This window comes from Palaemon carinicauda, chromosome 15 (assembly GCF_036898095.1).
Source record: "Palaemon carinicauda isolate YSFRI2023 chromosome 15, ASM3689809v2, whole genome shotgun sequence".
NCBI classification, from domain to species: Eukaryota; Metazoa; Arthropoda; class Malacostraca; order Decapoda; family Palaemonidae; genus Palaemon; species Palaemon carinicauda.
The window spans coordinates 55559490-55575065 of NC_090739.1; the positions used below are offsets into that span (position 1 = coordinate 55559490).

Sequence of the window (15576 nt, forward strand, 5' to 3'; positions counted from 1 at the left end):
TTTTATTTTTCCTAACATACATACCAAGAACTACTTTCTTAGGAGTTACCTGTAATCTCCTCTCTACCGACCAGAGTTTTGTGTAGTATACCCTAAAACCCGTTTTCTATGGAGGGCTAACTCGGGCGTAAGAGAACGTGCCCCGAGGGTAGCTTTTGCGCTAGGTCGAAGTCCGCCTGGGTCGTGAGCATCAGTAAGTTCTTCGGATGTTGCACAATTCTCGCAAGGGCAAAGAGGCACTCGGGGAAGGTAGGGAGGGCCATTACCCGAAAGTAGTTCTCGGTAAGTATGTTAGGAAAAATAAAAATTACTTAAAATTTTTGATTTGTTCCAACACGAATACTTAACTCGAACTACTTTCTTAGGAGACTTAAACTTTAGGAGGTGGGAGTGCCTTCCTGACCCTCAGACCCAGCAAGCGGAAGCCAAGAGGCCTAGGTATAAATAAAACATACTAGGAAAACGGACGATAGGGTAACTACACAAAGAGCTCACGTTAGTGTCTAAGTACTCACCCTTTGAAAAACTTCTTCTGATGTTGAATCCAGTAACGTAGTTGCAGAGAACGTGTTATCCAATGGTTCCAAGAGGGTTATCTCCGATAAGGATAGGGAAAAAACGGGGAATAGGGTGAAAGAGAACGAACCTGTGTCTCCCGGTTTGCTATCCACGATCGAGCCTGGGGCTTTTACCGTTAAATCACTTGGAGCGCGGAGATGACTGTTCCAATGGAGAACCCGTCTAAGGACTTCCTTGAGTAGTCCTTGAGGTAATGGGCAGTAAAGGTTGACTGGTTAGACCAGGTACCTGCCCGAAGGATCTGACCCACTGCCATTTTTTTCTCAAAGGCTAAGGACGTACTCAGACCCCTGATGTCATGGGGTTTGGGGACGCCTGGTAAGGCCAGAGCTTCTTCCCTGTAGGCTCTTGCAATAACTTGTCTCAACCAGAAGGAAATGGTATTCTTGGATACCTGTTTCTTAGTAATACCTGTGGAGACGAAAAGGCTCTTGATGCCTGGCCGGAGATGAGCCGTCCTTTCAAGGTATTTTCTAATGGCACGGACTGGGCATAATCTCAAATCCTCAGCATTCCCCTTCCTAGGGATAGCTGGCAGAGAGAATCCTTCGAATTCTGGATCCCTGACAGCTGGGTTCTGGGTTTTCGCCACAAAAGAAGGAACGAACTTGAAAGATATCTCTTTCCACCCCCTCGAATGAGAGACGTCATAAGACAGCCCATGGATCTCCCCTACTCTTTTTGCGGAAGCCAAGGCTAGCAAAAAGACTGTCTTTAGAGTGAGATCCCTGTCTATGATATCTTTCATTGGCTAGAAGGGGGGGCCACTTAACATCTTCAGGACCCTAGCTAAGTCCCACTGAGGCACCCTAACTGCTTGTGGGGGGCAGGACTGCTCAAAGCTCCTGACAAGCATCGAGATGTGCCTAGAGGAACCCAGGTCGATGCCCTTCAGGAGGAAGACTTGACCCAAGGCGGCCCGCACTCCTTTTATAGCTGGGATTGACATTCCTATTTTGTCCCTGAGATATACCAGAAAGTCCGCTATGTCTGGGACCGAGGCTTTGAGGGGTTTAATGCGCCTCGAAGCGCACCACTTCGTGAAGGAGGCCCACTTAGCTTGGTAGACCGCTGCCGACGACTTTCTCAGGTATAGCGACATCCTCTTAGCAGTAGCTGATGAATACCCCTCCTTCTTATGGAGTCGCTCGATAGTCTCCAGGGGTGAAGACGTAGAGACTGTGGGTTGTCATGAAACCTGAGAAAATGCGGCTGTCGTAGAAGATCTGACCTGTCGGGGAGTGGCCATGGAGGTTGACTCGCCAGGTCTTTTAGGTCTGCGAACCACTCTCTCTCCGGCCACCAGGGCGCTACCAAAGTCATCCTTAAGTTCCGGGCAGTCCTTACTCTGTTGAGTACTTGCCTTATCAACGTGAAGGGGGGAAAAGCGTACACGTCTAGGTTATCCCACCTGTGCTGAAAGGCATCCTCCAAGGCTGCCTTCGGGTCTGGGACAGGAGAACAATACACGGGAAGTTGCGCGTTCAGTTTGGTTGCAAAGAGGTCCATCACCGGGGAACCCCAACGTTGGATGATGAGCTTGGCTACTTCTGGAAGGAGGGACCATTCTGTCCCTACTATTTGACCCATCCTGCTGAGACCGTCGGCCAGCACGTTCTTTTTCCCGGGGATGAACCTTGCTAATAACACAACCTGGTTCGTTTCTGCCCAATCTAGTATCTCTAGGGCGAGATCGCACAATTCCCTTGATTTCAAACCTCCTTGTTTCTTTATGTACGCTACCACTGTGGCGTTGTCGCACATCAACGCCACAGTGTTTCCCCTTAGTAGATCGACGAAGTGTAGGCAAGCTTTCTGGACTGCCTTCAACTCTAGGACATTGATGTGTAGGTTCTTTTCCCCGTCCATCCAGGTTCCTTTCGCTGTCTCGTCGAGGAGATGGGCTCCCCATCCCTGGTTGGAGGCGTCTGTGAACAGAAGTAACTCGGGAGGGTCGTTCGCGAAGGGCATCCCCTTGAGCGAGTTCCAGGGAGGGCATGTGTTTGGCAGGACTGGGATTAGTTCTTGTTGCGAGTCCAGTTGGCACCAGAGGTTCTTCAGGTTCCATTGGATGGCTCTGAGCCTGATTCTCCCCCTGGGGAACCAGTTTTTCCAACAACACCAGATGCCCTATTAGTCTTTGCCAGTCCTTCGCTCTCCTGGGTTGCCCCGATAGGAACGGACAAAGGATCTCCATCAGATTGCTTATTCTGTCTTCCGAAGGAAATGCTTTTCCCAGAAGGGTATCTAGTGTCATCCCCAAATAGGTCATTCTGGTGGGGGGGATAGGTTCGATTTTTCCGGGTTGATCACGATACCCAGATCCTTGCAAAACTGGAGAAGTTTCCTCCCTTGCTCCTTCAAGAGGTCCTTCGAGGAGGAAAGAAGCAACCAGTCGTCCAGGTACCGGATGAGGCGAATGCCTCTTTCGTAAGCCCACACTGAGACTGTCGTGAAGACACTCGTGAATACCTGGGGCGCTGTTGACAATCCGAAGCAAAGGGTCTTGAATTGCAGGATCTGGGTACCCCATTTCACCCGGAGAAACTTTCGACTCGAGGGGTGGACCGGAATTTGGAAGTAAGCGTCCTTGAGGTCTATGGTCATCATGTAATCTTTCTCCCTCAAGGACAGCAGGACTGACTTCGGAGTGTCCATTTTGAAGTCTGTTTTCCTTATGAACTTGTTGAGAGCCGACAGATCTATAACCGGCCTCCACCCCGCTGTCGCTTTTTCCACCAGGAACAGACGACTGTAGAAACCTGGACCTGGGTGTAGGATCTCCTCCATGGCGCCCTTCTCTAACATGGAGGACACCTCCTCTTGAAGGGCGGCCCTCTTCAACGGATCCTTGGGTACCAGCCACTCCGACCGGATGGCCGGAATTAGAGGGGGGGGTTCTGCTAAGAACGGTAACCTGTAGCCCTCCTTCAGTACGGACACTGTCCAGGGCTCTGCTCCGTGAGCTTTCCATGCTTGCCAATATAGTCTGAGGCATCCCCCAACCTGAGGCTTGGGCAGGGATAGGGGGCCTCCCACTCTATCTCCTCCTGGAGGCAGAATAACCTGTCCTAAAGGAGGCTGAAGCTGCCGGGGCTCCTCTACGGGGGGGGGGGGGGGGGGGGGGAAGGCGCTGAGGCCCAGGAGGAAGAAGGAGCTTCTCTCTTCGTCATGCTAGGAGAGGCCTGAGACGTCGCGGCACTGTCTGAGACTGACCTCTTGTAGGGCGGTCTCCTTACCGGCGTAGGCCTGGGCGTGTTTAATTCTTTCCTTTTAGACACTTTCTCCATGATCGCTTCCAAGTCCTTTAAGGGAAACAAGGAGTCACCCCACAAAGGAAGGCTCCTCATGGCCCTCGCCTCTCTGTCTGGGACCTTCCGGGACACCTTCGCCAGGATGGTGTCTCTCTTGCGAAGCACCCAATTCGCTGTCAGGGCGAGGGACTGGTAAGTCAGGAACTTAAGAGTCTTGCCCCCGGAGGTGATAAGCTCCCTCAGGAGGCTTTGCTGTTCCGGGTCTGTAGGGTCAAAAGTAGCTTGCACCCCTACTAATGTGGAAGCCCACCAGTCTAGCCAAGAGGAGACGTGTACTAGGTCCCTAGACATTTCCTCCATCATCGCAGCCTTCGATGGAGAAAAACAGACTGGGGCTGAAGAGGCTATGTCCTCCGAGGCGCCCTGCCCCAGAATGTCGAGAGAAGGTTCTACTTTGCAGGCTCCCGGCCATCGTCCTTCTGGTACATAGACCTTGCTCTGCGTTTTGAGACCCTGGAGCACCTTAGAAGAGCTCTGAGTCTTGGGAGCTTCGGCATTACCTGCCACCACTCTATCCACGTGCTCCTGTCCCAGGACGAGATCCCGGGCTACAGGAAGAGCCAGGGAGGTTTTTGGCTGGGCAGGAGCCTGCATCAACTGGATAAGGCTGGACCTCCAATAGTCCTCGTCGGTAGCCGCCGGTTTTTCGATCTTGTGATGCCCCCTGATTAGGCCAATTACTCTTCTATAGGCCGAGTCCTCCGTCGGGGAACCCTCTCTACCGTCGGCCAAAGCCTCGGCTTGAGCCCGGGGAGCCGGGTCACCGGGCGCCTTGGTCCTGGCACAACAGGCACTCCCCTGCAGAGGTACTGGTCCTCCCCGGCGGAGGTCTCCGCACCAGGACAGGCATCGCCGAACCGGCGAGGACTAGTGTCCGATCATGTTCCCTGGGGGACGAGGACGCGGATCCCGTGGGCTGACCCGACAGCGGGAACCGTTCCTTAAGGTCCGAGGGCCGCACCAGCTGGGCTGGTTCGGCCAGGCTGCCCGTAAGGAAGCGCGGTTCCCCCCGCTGGGCGGGGTGAACCGGAGGCTTCGCGGTCTTACGCCTGCCTGCAGAGGCCTTCTCGCGTTTCTCCCTGCGATTGTCATAACCATGTTTGGAGGATGGTCTCCTTGGCGAGAAATCCCTGGACCGCCGGTCCGGGGAACACTGTATCTCCGACTTACGGGGTACGAAAACCCAATCGCCATCGGGTGACCTACTCCTGTGTTTCCTCCGTGGAGAACGGGAGCGCCTCCTACTGTACCTGGAACGTGATCTTGAGCGGGAACGCCTGCTCCTGGACCGCTCCCTCCGACGCCGATGTTTCCTCCTGGTTTCTTCTCCCGACGAGAAAGACTCCTCCGAAGAGCCCGATGTCACTGTACCTACCGTACGGCGGGCGGGAGCAGGGCCCGCGGGGGACTTCGCGACTCGTTGTGTACCCGAGGTAGAGGGTTGCAGGAAGGCTTCAGGAACTTCCGTGAGAGGGGTTGGAAACGAGGGTTGGCGCCCAACACTAGGGAACCAGGAATCCAGGCCCTCTTCCATCCGCATAGGGGACCTACCTGGTGTCTTAGGAAGCTTCCATCCGAAGGCATCATTCCCTGCAGAACCTAACTTACCATGGTTGTCACCGCCTGCCGAAGAACCTGAAACACAGACCCACGAAGGGGGCGAAGACACAGAAACAACATTGCTACACCACAAGGGGTCATCGGAGGAAACGTGCCCCCCAAGCACAAGGGCCGAGTCTTCAGAGCTCCCTGACACAGCACTACCAGGCTCCTCACTGGCCCGAGAAGGCCCCGCAACCCCCACTTCACATTCACCAGACTCCTGGGGAAGAACGCTCGGTTCTTTTCCCACGATGGACTTACCTCGTCCCCTACTCTGGGTAGGGGAAGGAGAGACAGAAACCCCGTCGGACCGTTCACTGGGCGACGGTAGCGGCTTAGAAACACTAGCTTTCCTGGGTGAACGTTTCGACGATTTCTTTTTCTTCGTGCCGTAACGCACCCACTGAATATCACTCCAACCAACACACTCGAGGCACGTATCCGAAGACGAACAAACTTTGCCCCTACAGGAAGAGCAAAGGGAGAGAAGGAGTGAGGGTCCGGCTCTAGGCCCAGGACAACGGCGGATCTGCTCCATAACGCACAAACACAAGACACAGGAACGCAGGGAATCAAAGGAATACACTTGGGAAGCACAAGGAAGGGTAGTGAACACACAGGAACACAAGGGATAAGCACAAGTTACCACGCGGTAAACACGTGGGACACGCGGCGCACACAAAGGGTCGAGAGAGATGAGAGCGACGTGGTGACACGTCGCGACCAGAGAACTTACTGACGCTCACGACCCAGGCGGACCTCGACCTAGCGCAAAAGCTACTCTCGGGGCACGTTCTCTTACGCCCGAGATAGCCCTCCATAGAAAACGGGTTTTAGGGTATACTACACAAAACTCTGGTCGGTAGAGAGGAGATTACAGGTAACTCCTAAGAAAGTAGTTCGAGGTAAGTATTCGTGTTGGAACAAATTATCATTAGTGAAATGACCGCTTAGGGCAAAAAAAGCGTGACGGTACGTTAGCGGCAACCTGGTCCAAGGGGGACGCTTAAAAGGTTAAAGAGGTCCGACTGTAATTATAAACAAAATCAGGGGAAGACATCCTAATGCACAGTGACAAGCAAACAATCTGGAGGTGGTCCAATAAGTACCAAAACGACTGAGAACCTGCAGAGACTGGCATGTCTGTTACCACTTAACGCTGGAATGTTCCTTCCTTTACTAAGGGCACGTGTTTATCAAAGCGAAACAAAATGGGAACATTTTAGAAAAATTTCTATTTTACAAGTACATATCAACTGAACCAAGATTCTAGCGAAGCAGCAACATAAACATTAGGGGAGATTAATAAAAATAATACAAACAAACACACTGTATTATCGAAATATAGATATTCTTAATTGGCAATCTACAGACCATAACAACCTGATAATGAAAATTTACCAAAAAAAAATAGCAATTGCATCCATTATTGCTTATTTACAAAAAATCAATCTACTGTAATTCAAAAAGAACTCAAAACAATTTTTTTCTTTACCTGCTTAAGACCTTGAACGACTGCGTCTCTTAAAAGCAGGTGATTCACTTCGTCGCCGATAATCATCATATCTAAAATAAAGAATTATAAGTTTTAGAATGGTCATCATCTTTGATAATAAAGCTTACATAAATACAGTAATAAGGTCTTTCTTTTCAAAGCTTAGCCTTACATATGGAAAACTACATTTTTTTACCTTTTACTCTTTGGTAAAATGGCAAATAAAATTATTTATATTTGGCCAACAGAAGGAAAATTATTAATAGAAATATCAATGATGTGCTAAAAAATAAAAGGGATAATTGAAAAAAAAAAAAACACATGAAAACACTAAACAATATTCAAGAGAAAATCATGACAAGTGAAATAAAGGTGAACTAAATATAAATGCATCTCTCTCAAGATGAATCATCTAGACAAGTGAATTGTAACAAAGCAGCTTCCAGTATAGAGGACCTTATAGTCTGTCTAGTGTGGTACAGCAAACTTGGTAAAGAACTAAGGGTTCATTGTAATATTCCCATCAGACCAGACCCCAGCAACACTGCTTTCTGTTTCTTATTCATCACATTTTCCTTGGTTTCCTTCTCAACCTAGCTATTCCAACATCAACTTTGCTTTCGTCCAATTTTCAATTCATATTAAAAATCTAAACAATGAACACAATTATATTTCAAAAATATAATTTGAAGATCTCAAGTTTTTACATAGAAATCTTATAAAAAAAAACAAGCTTCTTAATTTACACAACGGGTTAATATCTAACATATTGTATGAAATTTAAACTACTGTACTATAATAGTTACTATGTAACAAATTGTGTGTTTTAAGACTAGTAAATTTCCCACCAAAAACATTTTTGCTGCTTTCTTTGCCACAAAATAACAAATAACATACCGTAAACCTACTAAAGAGAAAAGACCAGACCGAAATCAATTAAATGTATACAAGCTTGCAATTGATCAAAATACCAAAATACTTTCTAGTTTCTATTTTTGAATACAATAACACTTACATATACACTACTATAAACTATTGTCAAATTGAGAATGAAGTTAATGTACTTTTCAAGAATAGAGTTGAATAAAAAGTAGGGAATAAGAGCTAGTGACGACATAAGTGGCTTAGTTGTGTTTTTTCTCCCACATACTTTATAATCATATCAATATAAATTATGACTGAACATAAATATTAAAAATAAAATAGTTTTATCTCTGTTGCAGTTAAAGTAACTTTTTCTTCCTTGTAAATTGCAGATGGCAAACTTAAAACTTATTTTATGAAGGTTTGTCAGGATTCATATCCTAACACTCAAAATGTTAAATTTTCAATCTTTCTTCACATAAAGACCAATTTTACCTTATCAAATTTAAACACCTTTTCTGCAGCTTCTTCATATATGTTTAAAGACAGTAAACATTCACGTGTTTAACCCTTAAGAGAGTGCAAAGCTCTTTATAGGAAATGAAAAATCATAAAGTTTAAATGCTTATAGAGCTCATTTTGGTCTCATTTTTTTTTTTACCCAGCGATAAAATTATATCTTTTATCTGTGAGCATTCCAAATATTGTTTGTAGAAAATATGCAATGCCAAAAATAAAATATTACGTAATGTTTTCACTAGACTCATCTGAACACAAAAACTGTTATAAGTTACGAGTTTGAACTTAATTTCACCATTAAGCTGAATAAATTTTCTTTCGATGGATATAAAGTGTCATATATGTATAAATATTGTACGTCTAATAAATGAAAACTAAATCATTAGGCAACACATCTACATGAAAAATTGATTCAATTCAAATGGTTGCAGAGACTTCAATTAGCTATAATTTTAAGGCTGAATACCACCTTATCCTCTAATAATTATACACATCTACATGAAAAATTGATTCAATTCAAATGGTTGCAGTGACTTCAATTAGCTATAATTTTAAGGCTGAATACCACCTTATCCTCTAATAATTATACATGTATAAACAATTATCAAATGACTGAAATAATAAAAAAAAAAAGTTTATGGTGTGTTGCCAGTGATATTTACAAGAATACTTTACTGTCATTGTAAAAACAAATATCTTACACTCATTAGCTGAATAAATGACCTTCCTTTGATTCAATGAATAGATATATGTCATCATTTAAGGTATTCCTCATTATGTTAATTCCCACATTTTTCCAATCTAAATTCTTAAAAATTTCTTTTATGCATGCTGCGAATAATATAGGATTTTCCTAATCTAAATTCTTAAAAAGTTCTTATAGGCACGCGATGAATATATAGTTGTCTTCCTGCCTACTCCTACTGGGTGTGTGTGCAGAACACCAACTTGTGGTAACCAACACCATCTTCCAGTTACCAAAGCGACAAAAAGACCACATGGAGACACCCACGGTCTAAACACTGGCACACCCTGGACTACGTCCTGACCAGAGCCAGAGACCGAGGAGACGTCCGCATCACCCGATCCATGCCCGGAGCGGACGACTGCTGGACGGACCACAGACTCCTCATCTCCCGACTCTCCGTGACGACCCTACGACCACCCAGAAGGGCACCTGACAGCGTACCACACCAACGCTTTGATTGTAGCAAGCTCTGCAACCCACAGGTAGCACAGAACTACAAGGAGGCCTGCAAACGACACCTCGCAGACCCCATGGGTCAGGCCACTGTTGAGCACCAATGGACCACCCTCAGAAACGCCATGGCCCGTGCCGCGGAGGAAACACTAGGCTACACCACCAAGAAACGGCAGGATTGGTTCGATGAGAATGATGCTACCATCTCTCTTCTCATTGAAATTAAACGACAAGCACGCCTGACTTTGGAAAACCAACCAACAGCAGCTAACAAATGTGCTCACAAGGTGGCTGAAGCTGGTTGCCAAAGAGGGATCCGTGAAGCCCAGAACACCTGGTGGCAAAGAAAAGCTGCAGAAATACAGAGTTTCACTGACCAACCTGACCTGCGCAGCTTCTATGCAGCAACAAAGGAAATATTCGGTCCCACACGGTCATCAGTGGGGGGCCCGAAGGACGCGGATGGGGCCACGACCATCACCGACAGCGAGGGCATCCGGGCCAGGTGGAGGTCTCACTCTGAGAACCTCCTCAATGACCAAGCAGACACCCCAGACGATCTCCTGCGAATGACCTCGCAGCATCCCGTCCGTCACTGGATGGCACTACCACCCTCCATCCAGGACTTCAACAAGGCCCTGCAGAGCATGAAGCCCGGAAAAGCCCCAGGGCCAGACAACATCCCGTTGGAGCTCCTCACTCACGGTGGCCCCGGGTTGAGGAACCGTTTGATGCTCCTTATACTGAAAATATGGGAGACCAAGACCCTCCCCAGTGACTTCCGCGATGCAAACATCATTACCATCTTCAAGAAGGGAGACAGGGAGAACTGTAATAACTACCGGGGAATATCACTACTAAGCATCGCGAGTAAGATTTTCGCTCGGATTCTCCTTGACCGCCTCCTTATTCTCGCAGAAGACGTCCTGCCAGAGTCCCAGTGCGGCTTTCGACCTTCCCGCGGGACCATAGAGATGATCTTCTGCGCGCGACAACTACAAGAGAAGAGCCTCGAACAACAACAGCCCATAATGTTCATCTTCTGGGATTTGAAAAAGGCCTTCGACAAAGTACTTCGACCTGCCATGTGGGCTGTCCTCAAAAGATATGGCTGCCCACCCGAATTTGTCAAGCTGGTGCGTGCCCTCCATGACGGAATGGTTGGGAGAGTCTACCACCAGAACTCTCTTTCAGTCCCATTCCCAATCAACCGCAGCCTGAAGCAGGGCTGTGTTCTGGCCCCAACGTGTTTCTCGCTATACACCGCAGCAATGTTCAACGAGATTCCCCCAGACACACCCTCAGTCGACCTACGTTTCCGCATGGATGGAGGCGTTTTCAACCTTGCTAGACTCCGCGCCAGAACCAAGACCACCTTGTGTTCAGTGCGAGAACTGCAGTATGCTGATGACAATGCCACCCCAGGTCAGACGGCAGAGGACCTGCAGTCGTTAGCTGATGCATACAACTCTACCTACGAACATTTTGGGATGCAAGTCAACACAGACAAAACCAAGACCCTCGTCCAACATCCACCAGGACTGATGCTCCCAAACTTCAATACCACAGTGAATGACCAACCGTTAGAACAGATGGACCAATTCTCCTACCTAGGGAGCATCCTAACATCAGCTCCCACAAGCAAAAAGGACGTGGAGAACAGGATCAGGGCAGCCCACTCCGCCTTTGGCCGACTCAACTGCCGCGTATTTAACAACCACGCACTGACAATGAGCACCAAAATAATGGTGTTCAGGGCAGTAGTCCTCTCCACGCTCCTGTATGCATGTGAAACATGGACGCTATATAGAAGCAATATTAAAAACCTAGAATGCTTCCAACAAATGAAACTGAGGCAGATCTTGAAAATCCCCTGGAAGAGCCACACCACCAACATTGAAGTCTTAGAACGTGCCTCGCTGACCAGTGTGGAGGCCACCATCATCCACCAACGCCTCCGCTGGATAGGACACGTGCATAGGATGGATCCATCTAGGCTCCCAAAGAAGATATTCTACAAACTGACCCAGGGCACCAGACCACGAGGAGCCCCGAAAATGCGCTATAAAGATCAACTAAAGCGCAACCTGGCTCTAACTGACATCGATCCTTCCTCATGGGAAGAAACAGCCAGGGACAGGAAAACCTGGAGGAATACAGTACACCATGGCACCGTGGACTTCGAGGAGAGGAGGAGACAAAATGAGGAGGCTAGGAGGAGAAGAAGGAGAGCGCGATTAGAACAGCCCCGCCCACCACCTACCCTCCCTTGTGAACACTGTCCGCGAATCTTCCACCACAGACTAGGACTTAACAGCCACATCAGACATAAGCACCCACCCCAAAGATAGGAGGCTGATGGCTAACGACAGAACCCAAAACTCGGACACGAGTGGGCGCCAACGACGACGATAAACAATTATCAAATGACTGCAATAATAGAAAAAAAAGTTTATGGTGTGTTGCCAGTGATATTTACAAGAATACTTTACTGTCATTGTAAAAACAAATATCTTACACTCATTAACTGAATAAATGACCTTCCTTTGATTCAATGAATAGATATATGTCATTATTTAAGGTATTCCTCATTAGGTTAATTCCCACATTTTCCCAATCTAAATTCTTAAAATATTTCTTCTATGCACGCTGTGAATAATATAGGATTTTCCTAATGTAAATTCTTAAAAAGTTCTTATAGACAAGCGGTGAATATATAGATGTCTTCCTGCCTGAATCCTTTTACAAATCAAGAGTTTTATCACTATATTTATATAGTTTTAGGATTTCTCTGTACTATACATAGAGATTGCTTCGTGTTCTAACATACGATTTATCCACTCCTTGATTTTGAAGCTTTCATTTCTTCTGAAGTTTTGACAAAACCATAAGCTTTCTCATAGTTGATAAATGCCATACATATTGGTTAGTCATACTCGGCTGATTTTTTCATTAGCTGATTAATTACATGGATATGATAAGTTGTTGACAGGGAGACCCTATCTCTCCTAAATTATTCACAGCGGGCATAGTAGTAGTTTTAAGGAATTTAGATTGCGGAAATGTAGGAATAAACATTGATGGGGAATACTTTAAAAGTTTAAGATTTGCAGATGACAATTCTCTTCAGTAAACCTCGTAAGGAATTGCAAAAGATGATAAAAGATTTGAATAGAGAAGCAGAATTGTAGGACACGATGAATATGAATAAAACTGAGATAATATTCAATAAAAATGCAGACAACAAATAAGGGTTAACAAATATACATAGTACTGTACTTAAGACATACTATCTCCCCAGGACGTGAGACCAAAATTAAAAGAAAGATAAGCATAGAATGGAGTTTTTGGTTAACAAAATGAGATTATGAAATGTAAAATGCTACTTTCTCTAAAAAAAAAAAAGTATTTAATGGAATGGTTCAACCATTAACAACTTAATGCATTAAAACTTGAGCCTTACTAAAGCCTTAGAACACTACATACATACACATACATATGTACATTCATACACATACATATATATACATTTATATACATACATATACATATGTATATATATGTATGTATGTATGTGTATATGTATGTGTATATGTATGTATATATATATATATGTATGTATGTATGTATATGTATGTTTTGCTTATGTATTTATATAGATAAGGCTACCGTGTTCTCATATAAATAAACTGTACTGAAAAACAAGAATTTACCTGCCACTAGAAATGACCCTTTTCGGCAGGTGTCTAATGAGCTTGGGGACTCCACCCACTTAAACACCTGACCCAAGCACAGGTAGCTGGTAAGGGAGTGTCATTGTTCTTTAAATCTCTATATGTATGTTCGTACGTTTGCTTTCCCTATAAAATGTAAAGAAGCCTCTCTCAATAAATCAGTCCTCTGAGGAAGTATCACGAAACTAGTCAGGACTTACGCGTATATTTCGTATTTTCATTTTCCCTGTGGTTCTTCTGCATCTGAGCATCACGTTTTCCTGTGATTTTTACGCATATATATATATATATATATATATATATATATATATATATATATATATATATATATATATACAGTATATATGCAATTTGAAATGTTTTAAAGGTAAATTTACAACCAGGATGGGTGTAAATACCGTATATTTCCCCTTATAACATGACCTAAAATTAGTAGTAATTTTAATAAGTTCAAGTCATATCTGCTGTATAAGACAACTGGTCAATAGCAATACTATCACTGCATAGACTAGCTTGTGTTGTATTATTGAATATCCAAAAATTAACAAAATAAAGGCAATTTTATATCATGCAGACCAAAAAAATCCGTTGTTTCGTTTACGTTCATCTCTGATCATGGTGAAGAAACATGCCCCTTTACACATTTGTGTTCAGGTTACTTTTTGCAGCAACAGCTATGTTGAAAGTATTGATCTGATGATTTTCTCATTACCAACAGTTTTACTTATTTTTTCTTAGAACTTCGAAATAAATGAAATGAATGCAATTTATACTGTACATTGTTTTTTCCTAAACATGCCGCCCAAAATGAAAACCTTCGTTTTGTTTACTGTACGCTCCATCGTCGATTATAATGAACAAACGAACGCATTAAAACAAATGATCAAGGTGATAACTAATGATATTAAGAGATTTTAGTGAATATTATGTTATCACAAATAATTTAATAACCGTGTCCATATAAATTCCTACATACATAGAAAAAATTTTTTCTTTTGCATTTAATCAACAAAAGCACACTGCCGCTAAAGACAGTATGATAAGTTACGATAATTCTACACTGTTACAATAGATGATTGTCCATTCCATATCCAAAATACTTTTTCTATTCTACACTGTTACAATAGATGATTGTCCATTCCATATCCAAAATACTTTTTCTAACTTCAGTTATAAGTCAACTTGTACCCACCTCAATTGTGGAACCATCTGCAAAAAGAAAAAAAAACAGAAAGAGAAGAAAGTACTAGACCAGTCTTTAGTCATCGAACAATTGGGTTACCGCTACTACGTTAGATGTAACAGATGGTGCGATATACAGTAATACCTCAACATACGAGTGTCCCAACATAAAAGAAATTTGAGATACGAGGAAAGTTTCAAGCAAATTTTTTCCCCGAGATACGAGACAAATTTGAGATAAGAGGATACGAGACGGTTTCCTATGTGGCTGCTAGGTGGCCGAGTGTGCGAGAGACTGCTCACGAGGACAGCATCACTCGCTATTTCCCGTTGGATCTCCATTGGGTAAAGTTATCCCTGAGCATCGGCCGTAGTGTTTGCATTTTGTACGTGTTTTTTGCGTTAATCAGTACAGAATTAAGAGAATAAGCAATGGGTCTAAAGTAAGCGAGTGAAAACAAGTGTAGTGAAAAGAAAATGCGTATGATGACAATAGAGATAAAGCATGAAATAATTGAAAAACATGAGTGGTGTAAAAGTGACTCAGCTGGCTCGCCAATATGAGAGGAGAACATCAACAATATGTACCATCCTCAAGCAGAAGGATGCTATAAAGAAGGAAATCAGAGACATGTTAGCAAAGTGGCAGGAGTTTTCTGATTTTATGGCAAAGAGGCACCCGGACAAGCTGGCGAATGGTCGTGCGTTAGCCTTTTGTGACGATACTTGTGTACGTAATTTTCGTAACATTTTGAAGGGGAGACAAAAGCAAACATCCCTAGATAGGTTCCTTTTAAAAAGGCCGCCAAAAAGTGAAGGTGAAAGCGAGTCATAAAAGTGAGGCAAAAAGAGCCAAGCCGGAAGTAGTAAAAAAATGAAAATGAAAAAGTTAGAATTAGGTTTAATGTATCGTAAGATTAACACTTATTTTTAAGTGTGTGTACAGTAAGCTAATTTCATTTAAGGTATGTCACGTAGCGTTACAAAAGTGTAGCGTAACAAACGTGTTGACGTCAAGTCTCTCTCTCTCCTCCTAACACACCGCCGTTAGCTGCTACCGTCTGTCTCGAAAGTAAGAACTCCATA

The 15576-nt window shown here is 44.6% G+C and overlaps 1 protein-coding gene across 4 annotated transcripts in view; it reads right to left on the reverse strand.

Annotated features, from left to right (window-relative positions):
• LOC137654612 (RNA-binding protein 1-like) overlaps positions 1-15576 on the reverse strand; it is a 130412-nt gene that overhangs the window by 8836 nt on the left and 106000 nt on the right. For all 4 annotated transcript variants that reach the window (XM_068388407.1, XM_068388406.1, XM_068388405.1 and 1 more), the window contains one exon: positions 6991-7061. In XM_068388407.1, the coding sequence (XP_068244508.1) occupies positions 6995-7061 (67 nt within the window). In that variant the 3' untranslated portion in view covers positions 6991-6994. The remainder of the gene's footprint in view (positions 1-6990; positions 7062-15576) is intronic.